Below are 15,316 nucleotides of genomic sequence, written 5' to 3'. Positions count from 1 at the left end.
TGTGAAAATCAGTGAATTAGTGATCTCAATAGAAATATGATTCATTTTGTCACCCTGTGTTATGACACGATTTAAAGTAGTAACAGGCTAGTAGTCCCACGGTGGTAGATAATTAATCCTTTAAAAATATTAAAATATATTCAAAAATATAAAAGTAACCAAAAATTTAAATGTCTTGTAAAAAAAAAAATGACTACTGCTACTTTTACAGTTTTTATATAAATAGCCAAAGAATTAAAAAAGACAAAATTCATCTGCTTGTTTGTTCTATAAATATACTGATATTTCATTTATAAATTATCAGCTCATACATAAATATATAAAGTTTATACATAAATACAATCACACTGGTCATCTTGGCGTTGCATATACACATTTCAAGATTTTATTAATATTTTCAAAAATGACTGTTCCCACTAAAAATTTCTGTATGATATTATAGAAGGTTACAAAAAAAGTTAAAGTAATTGAAGGTTCCATGTACTTGAATTTAAATGTCTTTATATTTTATTGCATATATGCAGAGCAAGTTATTTTATTTTATTTTTCAAATAATTTTATTTTAAAACTCAAGATAACACAGTGCTCACTTCAGCAGAACATAAAACTCAAGATAACTCAGAAATAGTGCCAAGTAGCTCATATCTAGAATGTGACATGTATTTAATTATGATGCTGTCTGATTGGAACATTCATGATTTTACAGAAATGCATTCAATTATTTCCATGTATAGGAGGTTAATTTTAATAGTGCTATAATTTCAATCTAGAGTCCAGTAATTAATTTTTTCAATTATAGATTCTCAGACTCAACTTTCCCTTTTATATAAATTAACACAATTGCAAGTCAGGCACTAATCATTCAAGTCGAAAGCATCTCTCACGTTTTCTAGGGTTGTGAATAAAATTCTGAATTTTATTTACCCAATTTGATTCTAATCTTATTGCAAGTAATAGTGTTATAATGAAACATATGGATTAAAAAGCCTCATATTTCATATTTAAAGTATGTATTAACACTGTACAAATGTGAAATTCAAATCAACCTAGTACATTCTATGAGTTGTATCATTACCATCAAATAACATTTTCTATTCAAGTCAGCTATACCAATAAAATATCCAATAATCCCATCATTGTAACAGGTAGTTACCTTAATATCACTTCCATTTAAACACATTCTATTTATGCGGCTGCCATTGGGTCGGCTAGAATCAATCCAATAGATGAATTCTTCTCTGTAATCAAAATCTATAGCAATAACATTGTTTAATCCCTAAAAATAAAAAAAGGAAAAGTATGAATAAGAGTTAATAGAAATTATTTTAAAATGTTTTGGGAATTCATAAGAATCACTATCTCCTTTTGAACCTAAATAGTTATAGTTATTACAATGAAGAGCATTTGTGACCAATTCTTTTAAAAGCATTTTATGTTTACATTTTCTCTATACCATACACCTAAGATGTTGCATAATTTATTTGAAAATATTTTTCCATGTTGGTCACAAAAATTTTGGACTGCTTATAGATAAAGATGTAAGTAAATAGCCAGTATCGTGGGTGAAAAAAAAATCTGCTTTTAGGGAGATAAAGTGAAAGACTCTCACTTTAGGTTAATGTTAAAAAGTACAAATTTACTGTCATTATTATCTGTTCTGTAGAGTAACCAGAAAAGAGCATATATCTAAATTGGAAAGGCTGGAGATCCCTGAAGATTGAAGATAAGCCCTGGATAGCCATCTGATGAAAGTCAGAAAAGAAGGTATAGAATCTACTTTGGCCAAAATCACTTGCCTCAACAACATAAATGAGCTGCCTTGTTTTGTTTCTTCTTGCTTCCAAGGGCCCTCCAGCCAAAATAGTGCCATATTAGAATTTAAAATTTATAATCTTAGGTGAGTATTTGACCAATGAGGAACTTGGTGGGCAACATCTTTTTATTCCACAAGGAAACATGAGGAAATGCTTGCCTTCAGACTCATGTCTTTTTTAGAGGGTAACAGAACTGAACATGAATCCAACTGATATGTTTCTGAATACCACAGTTCTTTGGTTTGATAGGTATGTGTTTTGACAGATTTGATTTAAGAATTGTACATCAGTATCTGGGAATCTTTTTAAGTGCTAAATTGTTCAAATGATTGCTGAGGGGTTAATTTAATTCTGACCTTTCATTAGGACTCATAGATTTACTACCCCAATGGACTAACAAAACTTGGATTAGGATTTTAATTGTGTTAACTCATTTTAAGGATTGGATAATTTATCAATATATAAATTTTATGTATTAAAAAATAATTGACACTATAGACATTTGGCAAAGCCCTAAGAGATCGTCGCCATATCTTTATATCTGTTGTAAACTTGCTTATATCTATATTTAACCTAAAATTGTAATAAGTCTCAAATTGTTTTGGGGGTCATTTATGAGTAGCTATAGTCCTATGGGTAAGGATTAGCACCTTCAGGGAAATCGGCTGTTTTGTTTGGTTAGAGGGGGAGGGAAAGGAAGGATGATAATTACCACACCTGGGTTCAGTTTCCAGATCTATTCCCCAAATTTAAAATTAGATAGAATGACTCTGCATTAGATTTATAAACTCTTTTATAAGACTCAGGATGAGGCTAAATTATTACTGTTCATATTTTATTTCTTTCCAATGATCTAGAAGACTAAGGATGGCCTAGTTATAGAAGCAATTCAAAGAAGGTTCTGGCAAATACTGGTTTTTTTTCTTCTCTCAGCAGGGCTAAATTCTAATGGTGATGCATTAAAATCATAGGTTCAAATCTTATGTTTTTAGTTGGCTTAATGTGAGCAATCTCTTTTCTCAGCCCCAGACTATTAAGTTAACCTGAAATAGCCTGACCCCTTGGAACTGCCTGCCATTGGTCATAAATAAGAGACATAAGTAAACACGACTGTGTGTAAATTCCTCACTACACCCAGATGAATAAACACAAGTATACTTCTTACTGACATTACTAATCAAAAATAATGACCATAAATGCTTAAAAAAATCAGTCACAGATTCAAAAGATTTGTTAAATATTCATTCACAAGCTAAAAACTGGAGGACTCCTTAACTAAATGTACTTCATCATACATATCTAGGAAACTGTCTATGCAAAATCAATCAAAGTTTTAAAATACAAATTGAGTATAGTCCAAGTTCTGTAGAGAGTTTAATAAATTCACTCCAATAGTAGTTTGTAATATCCTTTCTGTTCAAATGCTTTTAACAGCGGAGGAGTAAGGTAAATGTGTTAGGGTTCTGTGATGGCCTGTAATTCAGATGGATGAATTAGAGCTTTATAGAGAAAAGCTGGAGAGAATCTTGTCACTAACTTTAGGAAAGATTTACCCAATCATGGCAGAATTATTTGATTCCTTTCTTTACAATAATCAATTCAGATAATGAAAATCCAATTCCAAATTTAGCAATTCAACTATAATAAATTAAAGCTATAAATGCAGAGGAACGGAAGCTCTGAATCCTGACATTTCTATCTAACCAAGCTGGTCATTTTTCTACAACTTTACCCTTAATCCCCACAGAAAACTTTGCAATTCTCTCTTTGCAGAATCATATTCAAGGAACATTAAAACAGCCAAGGGCATGGTCAAAATAATGTCTAAACACTAAAGTCATCCCAGTGGTTTTAGAGCTGAAAATTGGTTTCATCAAAATCCTATTTGTTTCTTTCATTTCTATAGCTGAAGATTTGCACCCTTTGGTTCAAGATGATTAATTTAGGAAATTGTGTTTTGTTTCTCTATGCAATTTTACTGGAATAAAAGGCACTGCTAGGACTGAATTGGGTAACATTGGAAAGCCACTTGATTAATGCACCTAAATTCATAAAATTAATACTTGATTAATGCATTTCACTTCCCAAGTGCATGTTATTAAAGTACATTTTCTTTATGCATGTGGTGTAAGAATTTAAGTTACAGCTGGCGTAGCTACCACTCTGTTTTAGAATACATAGGGCAAAGAATAATCTACCAGTTGTTATACTTTTTCACTGTAATGCTTCATGAGATTGTACAGACTTCAACAAAGAGAATAAAATTCAAGATATTATGGTAAATTGTTCTTCCTAATCGCCTACACAAAAAGATTCCTCCCAAGTTTAAGGCGAGGATGTCTTTTCACTTATTTTGACTCAGAGAAAATATGGGGAGATAATTACTTCCGTTTTTTACTTCATTCTGCACATGTAGACAGAAATCTCTGAGAAAAAAAAAAAAACTGTTTCTCTGCCTAGAACTCCTTGAAAATTCCTATAATGCTATAATGAAATGTAGTTAAAAATATCTTCCCTGACAGAAATGATATATTCCAAACAGACTGCAGGCAAAACTGGATGTAAGGGTTGTGTCTAGTTTTTTGGGTGTCTATTTCCTTACTCACTGGTCACATTAATAAATGCTTTCCAATGACACAGATGTTCACAGTCCTCATGAGCTTCCTCTTTTTTCTCACTCCCTCTTCATTTTCATAAACACTACACTAAGAAAACTATCTGAAAGTCATCCCCCACTTAGGTACTAGTGATTGGTAGTAGTCGAAAATGATACCAGGAAAGAAGTGCTATCTGAACGTGTGCATTAAAGCAGTCTGGATATATGAAATAGACTTAAATGATGCATACAGGAAAAAATCATTTTCCTCCATTAAGAACAATCTCTGACAACATATTAGCCATGAAAACAACAAAAGGGATATCAGCAGAAATGTCCTGAGTCACAGAGTTGGAAAATAAAGCAAGGAGATGTCACTGAAGCTCTGTTATGGTCTTCACGAAGTCAATAAATATTGTTGCTATTTTAGTTATTAGTCCAACTGAGCTTATACACAGAGTGTCCTAAAGAGAGAACTTTCTCCCTTTCTGATAGCAGAGTCTAAAAGGAAGAAATGCTAAACAAATAAACAAATACAACCTAGTAAAGAGAAAATAAGCATGTCCCTTTTCCAGATACCATACGAGGAAATCAATGGCTGGCACATTCAACTTTGAAGGTATAGAGAGGCCTAGAGAGGGTATGGAGACCTACTCCAAAAGAAAAAGACAATTTTCAAAATTTTGTAACTTTATTTATAAGCTTAAAATTAGACTACACAGAGAAAAAGAATTAAGTTAAATAATGTAGAAAACCATTTGGGCCGCAAACATTTTTCACATTTATATATGCTAAAACTTTTTCCCTGGAGTTATTTCTCTCATACTCTTACTCATTATTATTCTTATATTATTCATCTCTTAAAGAGATAATGGTCTAATTCTTATATTTTAAATAGATTTCTGCTTAGTTTTTATAAACAACATGAAAATATTTTACATTTTTTCCCAATCTCTCCAGGGTTCACAATAAGAGATGCCTCTCTCTAATGATACAGTGAATGTTGGTGGCACACTCTAATCTCAAGAGCAAGAATCTAAACCTCACAGACATTCATGAACAAGTGTATGTGTGGTGAGCACACGGGAAGTCTGAGGACTCCAGTGAATCTGAGAGCGTTGACCTCTATGTCAAAGTGTCAACTGCTACACAGTTTGGATTGTGGGCGTTCAAGGATGTGAGCCCAACAGTGCTGTACCTTCCTATTTTTTTTTTTTTTTCAGGAATAGCCTGAAATCTGGATTTTCATGGGAACTTTTCATTTTCAATCTGTGACTTAGAGGAAAACTGAAAAATCTGTCAGGGACAGTCAGTATCCCCGTTGCTAATGAATATTTACACTTAAAATGAAACTAAATTCTTAAGAAAAATGAATGAAACTGACAATGGCAATGGAGGAATCCATCAGTAGGTGGCAAAAATAGTTTTAGTTAAGTAGGTATTCTTTATGCTGCTGAAAAATCATCACATGAATGGCCTTCTAAGCCTATGCCTAATGCTGGCACAAACATACTACAAGAACAAGAAATGTCCTTATTTTTGGCACACTTGTTCTAGACTGTGCTTTCACATATTTATGTTACTATTATACGGTTTGGTGCAAAAAGACATTTGTAGCAGAACAGATACCAACTGAATCTTCCCAAAGAAGCTATTTCTCCTGACAACTAAAACTATGCTATAGCTAACTGCATGCGATTTCTCTAGTCCATGTAGTAATCACTGTCATTTTAATGACTTGATTTTATGCTATTTTCACTGCAGACTGGGAGAAATAAAAAGTTGAGGTGAGCAATTCAGTTTTCTAGCCTGTCATGAAGTGCAAATCATACCTTTTTATCTCAAATAACAGATATAAGCAAACTCTGACAATAGAACTTAAACATCAAAATGGAGCAACCCAGATTCCCTTGAAGTGGACACGTTGAGGGATGAAGAGGGTAGGATTGAAAATATGTGCCTCACAACCTTTGAACCATGGCTGGATTACCATTACACTTTTGCTCACTTGCTCATTCTAAATTTTAAAGGCTAGAGATTACCATTCCTGTTTTATTTTCTAGTTCTATAAACAGAAACTTAAAATTCTTCAAAAAGCATTAATTTTTAAATCCCAAGGGGGAAAAACCAATTTGGGTAATATAAGAAATACTTTAAAAGATAATTTTATGCTTTCTCTAATCTACCTTTTCTTGAGACAGTTTTTCCCCTCCATTAATTATACCTTACTTTTTTTTTTTTTTTTTTTTTTTACTTTCTTAGATATGATGTGATGTGACATGTTGGGAACATCACCCGGACAATTCAAACAAAATAAAATTTATGGTAATCTTATATATATACATGCATGTGTCCATGAGTAAGTGCTTCATAAATTCTAGTTGTGAGATATTTCTATAGTTCTCATGCATATCTGGAGTACCCATATTAAGTATGAAATCATCAAGACAATGTCATACCTGTTTCAAAAGTGTATAGTTGGAGCCATCAGTGCTAATTTTCCTTATTTCATGATGATCAGCAAGAATTAGAAAAGGTTCTTCATCTAAATACCAAGACAAAAAACATAATTAGAATTTTACATGTACGGTTTTCAACTTTGCTTGGTTTCAACAGCATTATAAATTTAAATGCATTGCCCTCTGGTAGATTAATGGTTAAAAAATTCACACTGAGCATTTCAATTGATAATAAAATGAAAAGGCAGCAGATACCCAGGCAGTATGGGAAATCTAGATAATTCTAAATGCATCCCTCTCTTTCCCTCAGTTTTCATGAACAGCAGATTATCTAATTTATTTGGAATTGGTGGAAAATATCTGCTATCATAATCTGATATTTTTAAATGAGTTTCAGGAAAGAATAAACTACACCTATCTTAGCTAATACATATAATCAGAAAATTCTTTCTTGAAAACCAAATAACAGTCTTATGCTGCCAGAATGACTTTGGTGAAAATCAGGAGTATCACTGCCTACATATCTATCTTTTATCTACCCGGAGACTTTTCTTAAATAATTTTGGAACTCCAGGTTCTATAAATTTTGTTTATTAATTTCATCTTTCCTCATAATCTGGCTTTTTTAATCCTTTCATTGTTGTTAATGGTCTTTATTTCCTTCTTATAGTTTGTCTAATATGTTGTAGTATCTCATTTGTTCTAGAATCTAGGAAAAATAAGAAGAAGAATCTGACCATGCTCCAAATATATGAAGATCCTCTAAACCTTTAGATTGGTTTTCTCTTCAGAATTTTTTTGGAACCAAATGGATTTTTATTTTTATTTTTTTAAAGATTTATTTAATTATTTTAGAGAGAGAGAGAAGGAGAGAGAGTCTTCACTGAGGGTGAAGCCTGACAGGGGGCTCGATCTAAGGACCTTGAGATGAAAATCTGAGCCAAAACCAAGAGTCAGATGCTTAACTGAGTGCATCACCCAGGTGCCCCACAAACTGGATTTGTAAATAAAAAATATTCAGAAAGTTTTGCATAGCACATTTATTTGAATATGTATCTGAATAATTTAAATTCAAATTGACCACATTCTTGGTTGTTACAAGTTTTGTTCAAACTCTTTTTTTAAAGAGCTTTGTTTCTAAGATGAAGTCATATACTTAGTTACCTGATAAACAAATTTAATGTCAGTAGAAATTAGAAAAAAAAAGAAAAAAGCAATGAAAAAGGTAGTCACTTTATGTAGTTTAATGTGGATTTAATTATAAATCATTTATTGTTACAGAGTTATTGCTTATGTTAAAAATTATTATTTTCCTCTTCTTATCTTTTAGTTTCACAGTAAATATATAATACATAGGTGTTATATTATATATTAGCATACTTTATGTCAGGGATTAGAAATGTGTGCCACACATGCTGATCATCTCCTTCCATGAGCAAGTGCAGCACCCCCAACCAATCATTCAGTCTTCGTGTTGACGCTAAACTGAGACTCAGAACCTTACTAAAGAGAGGTGGCTCTGCAGTTGAAGGTACCTTGCCATCTCTTGTCAACTATATTTATAAATATGAAATTAGTCAGTCATGGTCTACCTTAATACTTAGGCAGTTATGTTCTTTACAGCTTAATGTAATACCTGAAATTCTAAAACTCGTAGAAGAAAACATTTAGAAAAGTCTCCATTAAGGTCTTGGTAATGATTGTTTTAGATATAACATAAAAAAACACAAGTAATAAGGGCAAAAATAAGCAGAACTATACCAAACCAAAAAGCTTCTGCACAGCAAAAGAAACAACATAATTAGAAGGCAACCTATGGAATGGGAGAAAATATTTGTAAATTATGTATCTGATAAGGTGTTAATATTAGGGTTAATATTGGAAATATATAGAATTCATACAAATCAGTAACAAAATAAAATTGATTTAAAAATGGGCAGAGGAGGGCCTCCTGGGTGGCTCAGTCAGTTAAGCGTCTGACTCTTGATTTTGGCTCAGGTCATGATCTCAGGGTTGTGAGATAGAGCTCTGTGCTGGGCATGGAGTCTGCTTAAGATTCTCTCTCTCCCTCTCTCCCCAACCCTCCCCCCTCTCTATGACTAAATAAATAAATAAACAAATAAATAAAAATCAGCAGAGGAACTGAGTAGACATTTTTCCAAAGAAGACATACAAATGGCCAACAAGTACATGAAAAGATGCTCAACATCAGTAATCATCAGGGAGACGCAAATTAAAACCACAATGAGATATCACCTTATACCTATTAGAATGACTATCATCAAAAAGACCTGAGATAACAAGTGTTGGCAAGGATGTGAGAAAAGGGAACCTTTGTTCATTGTTGGTAGGAATGTAAATACACTATGGAAAACAGTATGGAGATTCTAAAAAAGTTAAAAATAGAACTAACATATGAACCGACAATCTTGCTTCTGGATATTTATCCAAAGGAAATGAAAACAGAGTATCAAAGATACATCTGCACTCCCATGTTTATGGCAGCATTATTCACAACAGTCAAGACATGGAAACAACCTAAGTGTCCATCAACAGATGAATAAAGAGGATGTGACATGGATATACATAGATGTAAATATATATTTATATGTATAGATATCTGTATTCAAACACATGTATTCACTTATATATTTGTATTTACACATACGTATATTATATAGTATGTAATGTATATGTATGTTAAATATAGTATATATTATATATTTTATCACATACATATGTAATATTATACATACACACACACAATATGGAATATTTTTCAGTCATGACAAAGAATAAAATCCTGCCATGGATGGTCCTTGAGGACATTACACCAAGTGAAATAAGTCAGAGAAAAACAAATACTATGTGAGATCACTTATACGTAGAATCTCGAAAAAGGCAAACTCATAGAAACAGACAGTAGAATGGTGGTTACCAGGTATGAGGGGTAAGGGAAATGGGGAGATACTGGTTAAAGAGTACAAACTTCCAGTTAGAGGACAACTTAGTTCTGAGAATAAAAGGCACAGCATGGTGATTATAGATAATAATACTATTTACTTGAAAGTTGCTAAGAGAGTAGAGTAGAGCTTAAATGTTTTTGCCAGAAAAAAGAAATGGTAATTAGGTGAAGTGATGGAGGTGTTCCTAACACTATGGTGGCAATCTTATTGCAGTATAAGTGTATCAAATCAACACATTATACACTTTAAAGTTACACAGTTATTTAAAATTTTAAAAATAAAGTTACATAGTTTATGTCAACTATATCTCAGTAAAGTTGGAAAAAATCTATCCTCTCTTTAGCAAAAGATTGATGTTTCAGGAACACTTTGTTTTTGTATTAAAATTATTATTAGTTTCTAATAATTACTGTTAATGAGAAACAACTACAGCATGGATACATGATATAATAAGACCAAAATTGTAATCATTAGCATTTATCTCCTTTATACCAACCTTAGCAAAAAGCTTAGAGTAATAAAAACATTGACTGGTTTTGAGATTTTCTCTCTCTTACCTTATGTCACTGAATGCATGATGTAGCAAGTAGGTTGGTAAAATTAAAAAAAAAAAAAAAAAAAACAGGCTCCAAATAATACACAAATTGATTCAGTGGTGAATATTCCAAGAATAAGCTAAAATGAAATAAAAAATTTGAAAGGCCTATTTTTTTTCTCCATAATGTGCAAAGGTTTAACCAGTCGAAAACTAATTTTAAGAATATCTGTCACTGGTATTTATTTTATGTAAATAAATAAAATATCCAATGTTTTAAATGTTGTCATGTATATATGACATGCATATATATAAGAAACTAGCAATGTTAATTGGATTCACTATACTCAAAGTAAAGGGGTAAGAGACATATTATGTACCACTTTTTGCTCATTTAAACAGTCATTATTTATTATATATTGCTTTGTATTATTTTAATATGTGCAATTTTCTCCCCTAATGAATTACAGTATTTTTAAAATTATGGTTCATGTTCTACTGAATTTTCTAATCTACAGAATCAAACATGCTACTTGGAACAAACAGAAGTTTAATAATGTTTGCTGAATCACTGGAAGAATTCAAATAGTCCTGTATAGCTGATTTATTGCCGTTGTCATCATCATTACCATTATCATTATTGACCTCTTCTCCTTGGCATGCATATATGAGTGCGTATGGGGTAGGGGAGAAGGAAAAACTATTATAACCCAGTCACAATAGGCTCTTTAATTGTCTTGGCCAAACCTGCTCCTAAGAACCTATGATGCAGCAGGAAAAACTGCTAGAAATAGTTCTTTTTATTTCTGAGCACTCTCAAAATCTAGAAAGCACTTAATAATTCACAAGACCATAATGCAATCTTATTACAAACAGAACAGTTTGTGGAGAGCACACAAAATTAGAGGGACAGATTCCTATATCAAGGTAAGTAGGGAAGAATTTTGATTTCTTAGAAACAGCAAGGAGGAGTGAATTCAGTAAGAATGGCTATAAAACTCAGAATCCATACGTGTAACTGAGGTTGGATCGGTGGACAAGTTCAGTTCGATACCTGAGAGTGATTTGCAGCCATTTGGGTTATCAGGTTGTATCTCATAGCCATCTGTACAGAGGCACTTGTAGGTCCCATATGTATTGATGCATTGCTGGCTACACGGAAATCCCAAGGAGCATTCATCAATGTCTACACACGTTTTACCATCATCCTTCAGTTGGAATCCAGGCCAGCATTTGCACTAAAGAATGAAAAACAAGCATAATCAATTCATATCATTGTCACTGTCTTTTCCTATTGGATATCCCTTTAGCATGATTCAAGAAAGAAAATCATGTAAGAATAGATAATGGCGAGTCTTTTTGTCTCCAGTGATATTAATAAGAATCACGTATATTAAGTAAAGCTAAAGCTAAAAAAATAACTCTCCCAAGTATCTTCCTTTGATCATCTGAGGTTGGCAAAATTATAAAGGTTAACTGACATCATCAAAGCCATGTGGCAATAGCATGACAATGACCACAACACTAGCCAACTTGTTTTGTTCTTTTTCTATCACATTACATTGTCTTTTTAGAGGACTTTAGCAGTCATAACAATTAACCATTAAGTGGAGCTTTGAAGATCACAAAACTTGTTGCATATGTTATTTTATCAGAGCCTTACAAAAATCTATGATGTAGGTATTATTATTTTTAGTTAACTGATGAGAAACCTAGAGGCACAAAGATGAAGTTGCCTGGATAAAGCCAGTCAGAGAGCTGAGACTGTCTGTAACATACAGTAAGCCTCAATTCGTATTTGTTGACTGGGTCTGATTCCATAAACCATGTTGATGTTGTCCGGAGAAATAAAATAATAGTAACAATTTCCCCACTATAAACAACCTGTATTGTCAGATCTTTCCTTTAGCATCTCTATCATGTACTATACGAACCTCTGATGATGATATGCAATATTACAAACTTTCATGTAAATTCTGAATACAATGTCACATCATATATGTCTTTGCAGTCCTAAAAAAATGGCATACTGTGATCCTGTGATCAGTCACTGCCTTTCAGGTCTATACTCAGTTCCTGCCAAGGAGTATATGAGAATTGTAATTACACAAAATGAACCTATAACTGGCCAAATGATTACAATCATATTAACCTTTACAAACACTATTTAGCACTCTTTGAATAAAGGAATGTGCAAATATTGAGTAAGACAGTGCGTTAAAAAGAAACCCTACATTGTTAAGAGTAACTAGTATTCAAGAGTTACTCAGAGCACACATTTAATAACCTCAGTCACTTATCTGAAGGTAAAAGTGATGGCAGAGCTTTGTATCTATTGGGAAAAATATTAGAGATATATGTGCATATTATTAAATAGTCAGCAAACAACTGAGTTTTTTAAGTACCAAAAAAAGCATTCATTATTTGGGGGACAGGCAGCATCATTTTCACCTGAAAGGGCTCTAAGGAGAATTAAATACCTTTTATTAAGTTCTTTTACCAGGAATGGATCTCTTTAAGCTCTTAGCACTTTCATCATTAATAATTTACATCAATAATTAGCTAATAATCCTCAGCAATTACATGCTGTTTTGTTTTGTTTTTTAATCCCTCGTACCCACTAGCAAGCCAGCAAATGAAAGCAAAAGCCACAGCTTGATTTCCTATACTCTCCTCATACAACTCTTACTTTCTTTGAGAACACTCATCTTGCTACCTGATTTAGGAAGTCAAGGCAATTGGTGCTTTGCTATGGCAAAAGAAAGTGAGATGCTTAATGTCACCTAAGTGTACACTTAAAAATGGTTAAAGTGGTAAATTTTATGTCAGGTATATTTTACCCCAATTTTTAAAAGAAATAATTTTTTTAAAAGAAAATGAGAAAGGGCGCCTGGGTGGCTCAGTTGGTTAAGCGACTGCCTTCGGCTCAGGTCATGATCCTGGAGTCCCTGGATCGAGTCCCGCATCGGGCTCCCTGCTCGGCAGGGAGTCTGCTTCTCCCTCTGACCCTCCCCCCTCTCATGTGCTTGCTCTCTCATTCTCTCTCTCTCAAATAAAAAAAAAAAAAAAAAAAAGAAAGTGAGAAAATGACAGGATACAAAAAGTTATCAGTGAAAAGCACTGGAAAATAGACCATGTGGCTATGGGGTTGGGAAACCAGAGAGCCATAGTCTGACATAGGACCGTGCTGAAATCAAGGGGCACTTTAGGACAAGTGAAAGGAATTTTCATAGAATGTACTGAATTCCTCTCAAAGAATATTATAAAAGGAAATAAACAGTGTCCCAGTTTTAATGGGATTTCTGAAAATCACTTTGAATGGCTAATGTCAGGCTTATAGAACTATTAAATCAAAGAGACAGCTTAGATAAAGATACATTTATGGAAAATCAATTTCTTAAAGTAAAATTGGTAAAAGTTACTAAGTGTAATATACATTTCTATAAACAAATGAAATTAGTATGTTTAACGTTATCAGTAACTTTTTTAAAAATTGTTTATTGAAAGAGATTTTTTAAAAGATAATTTCCACCAATCCATTAACCTTGTTTTATTTTTTAAAGATTTTATGTATTTATTTGAGAGAGAGAGAGCTTGCACAAGCAAGGGTAAGAGGGAGAAGCAGACTCCCCGCTGAGCAGGGAGCCTGATAATAGGGCTTGATCCTAGGACCCTGAGCCGAAAAGGCAGATGCTCAACCAACTGAGCCACTCAGGCACTCCTAACCTTGTTTTACAAAAACATTTTTTTTTCAGTTTATTTATTTATTTATTTTTATTTTTTTTAATTTTATTATGTTATGTTAGTCACCATACAATACATCATTAGTTTTTGATGTGGTGATCCACGATCCATTGTTTTCGTATAACACCCAGTGCTCCATGCAGTACGTGCCCTCCTTAATACCCATCACTGCGCTAACCAATACCCCCTCCCCCCTCCCCTCTAAAACCCTGTTTGTTTCTCAGAGTCCATAGTCTCTCATGGTTCATCTCTCCCTCCAATTCCCCCTGCCCATTTTTCCCTTCCTTCTCCAAATATCCTCCATGTTATTCCTTATGTTCCACAAATAAGTGAAACCGTATGATAATTGACTTTCTCTGCTTGACTTATTTCACTTAGCGTAATCTTCTCCAGTCCCATCCATGTTGATGTAAAAGTTCGGTATTCATCTTTTCTGATGGCTGAGTAATATTCCATTGTATATATGGACCACATCTTCTTTATCCATTCATCTGTTGAAGGGCATCTCGGCTCTTTCCACAGTTTGGCTATTGTGGACATTGCTGCTATGAACATTGGGGTGCATATGACCCTTCTTTTCACTACATCTGTGTCTTTTGGATAAATACCCAGGAGTGCAATTGCTGGGTCATAGGGTAGCTCTATTTTTAAATTTTTGAGGAACCTCCACACTGTTTTCCAAAGTGGCTGTACCAACTTGCATTCCCACCAACAGTGTAAGAGGGTTCCCCTTTCTCCACAACCTCTCCAACATTTGTTGTTTCTTTGCCTGTCCATTTTTGCCATCTAACTGGTGTAAGGTGGTATCTCAGTGTGGTTTTGATTTGGATTTCCCTGATGGCTAATGATGATGAACATTTTTTCATGTGTCTGTTAGCCATTTGTATGTCTTCTTCAGAGAAGTGTCTTTTCATATCTTCTGCCCACTTTTTGACTTGATTATTTGTTTTTTGGGTGTTGAGTTAGAGAAGTTCTTTATAGATCTTGGATACCAGCCCTTTATCTGCAGTGCCATTTGCAAATATCTTCTCCCATTCTGTGGGTTGCCTCTTTGTTTTGTTGACTGTTTCCTTTGCTGTGCAGAAGCTTTTTATCTTGATGAAGTCCCAAAAGTTCATTTTTGCTTTTGTTTCACTAGCTTTTGGAGATGTATCTTGAAAGAAGTTGCTGTGGCCGATGTCAAAGAGGTTATTGCCTATGTT

At 33.4% G+C, this 15,316-nt stretch overlaps 1 protein-coding gene across 9 annotated transcripts in view; it reads right to left on the bottom strand.

Moving 5' to 3' along the window:
• Nucleotides 1-15,316, bottom strand: part of LRP1B (LDL receptor related protein 1B) — a 1,853,519-nt gene that overhangs the window by 238,361 nt on the left and 1,599,842 nt on the right. For all 9 annotated transcript variants that reach the window (XM_032387847.1, XM_032388632.1, XM_032390176.1 and 6 more), the window contains 3 exons: nt 11,425-11,608; nt 6,870-6,955; nt 1,154-1,276 (listed from right to left, as the gene is read on the bottom strand). In XM_032387847.1, the coding sequence (XP_032243738.1) occupies nt 1,154-1,276; nt 6,870-6,955; nt 11,425-11,608 (393 nt within the window). The remainder of the gene's footprint in view (nt 1-1,153; nt 1,277-6,869; nt 6,956-11,424; nt 11,609-15,316) is intronic.

The sequence above is a fragment of the Phoca vitulina genome, unplaced genomic scaffold (genome assembly GCF_004348235.1).
Source record: "Phoca vitulina isolate PV1807 unplaced genomic scaffold, GSC_HSeal_1.0 scaffold1, whole genome shotgun sequence".
Lineage (NCBI taxonomy): Eukaryota > Metazoa > Chordata > Mammalia > Carnivora > Phocidae > Phoca > Phoca vitulina.
The sequence above is the reverse complement of the archived record's forward strand: the minus strand, read 5'-3'. Positions and strand labels throughout refer to the sequence as shown.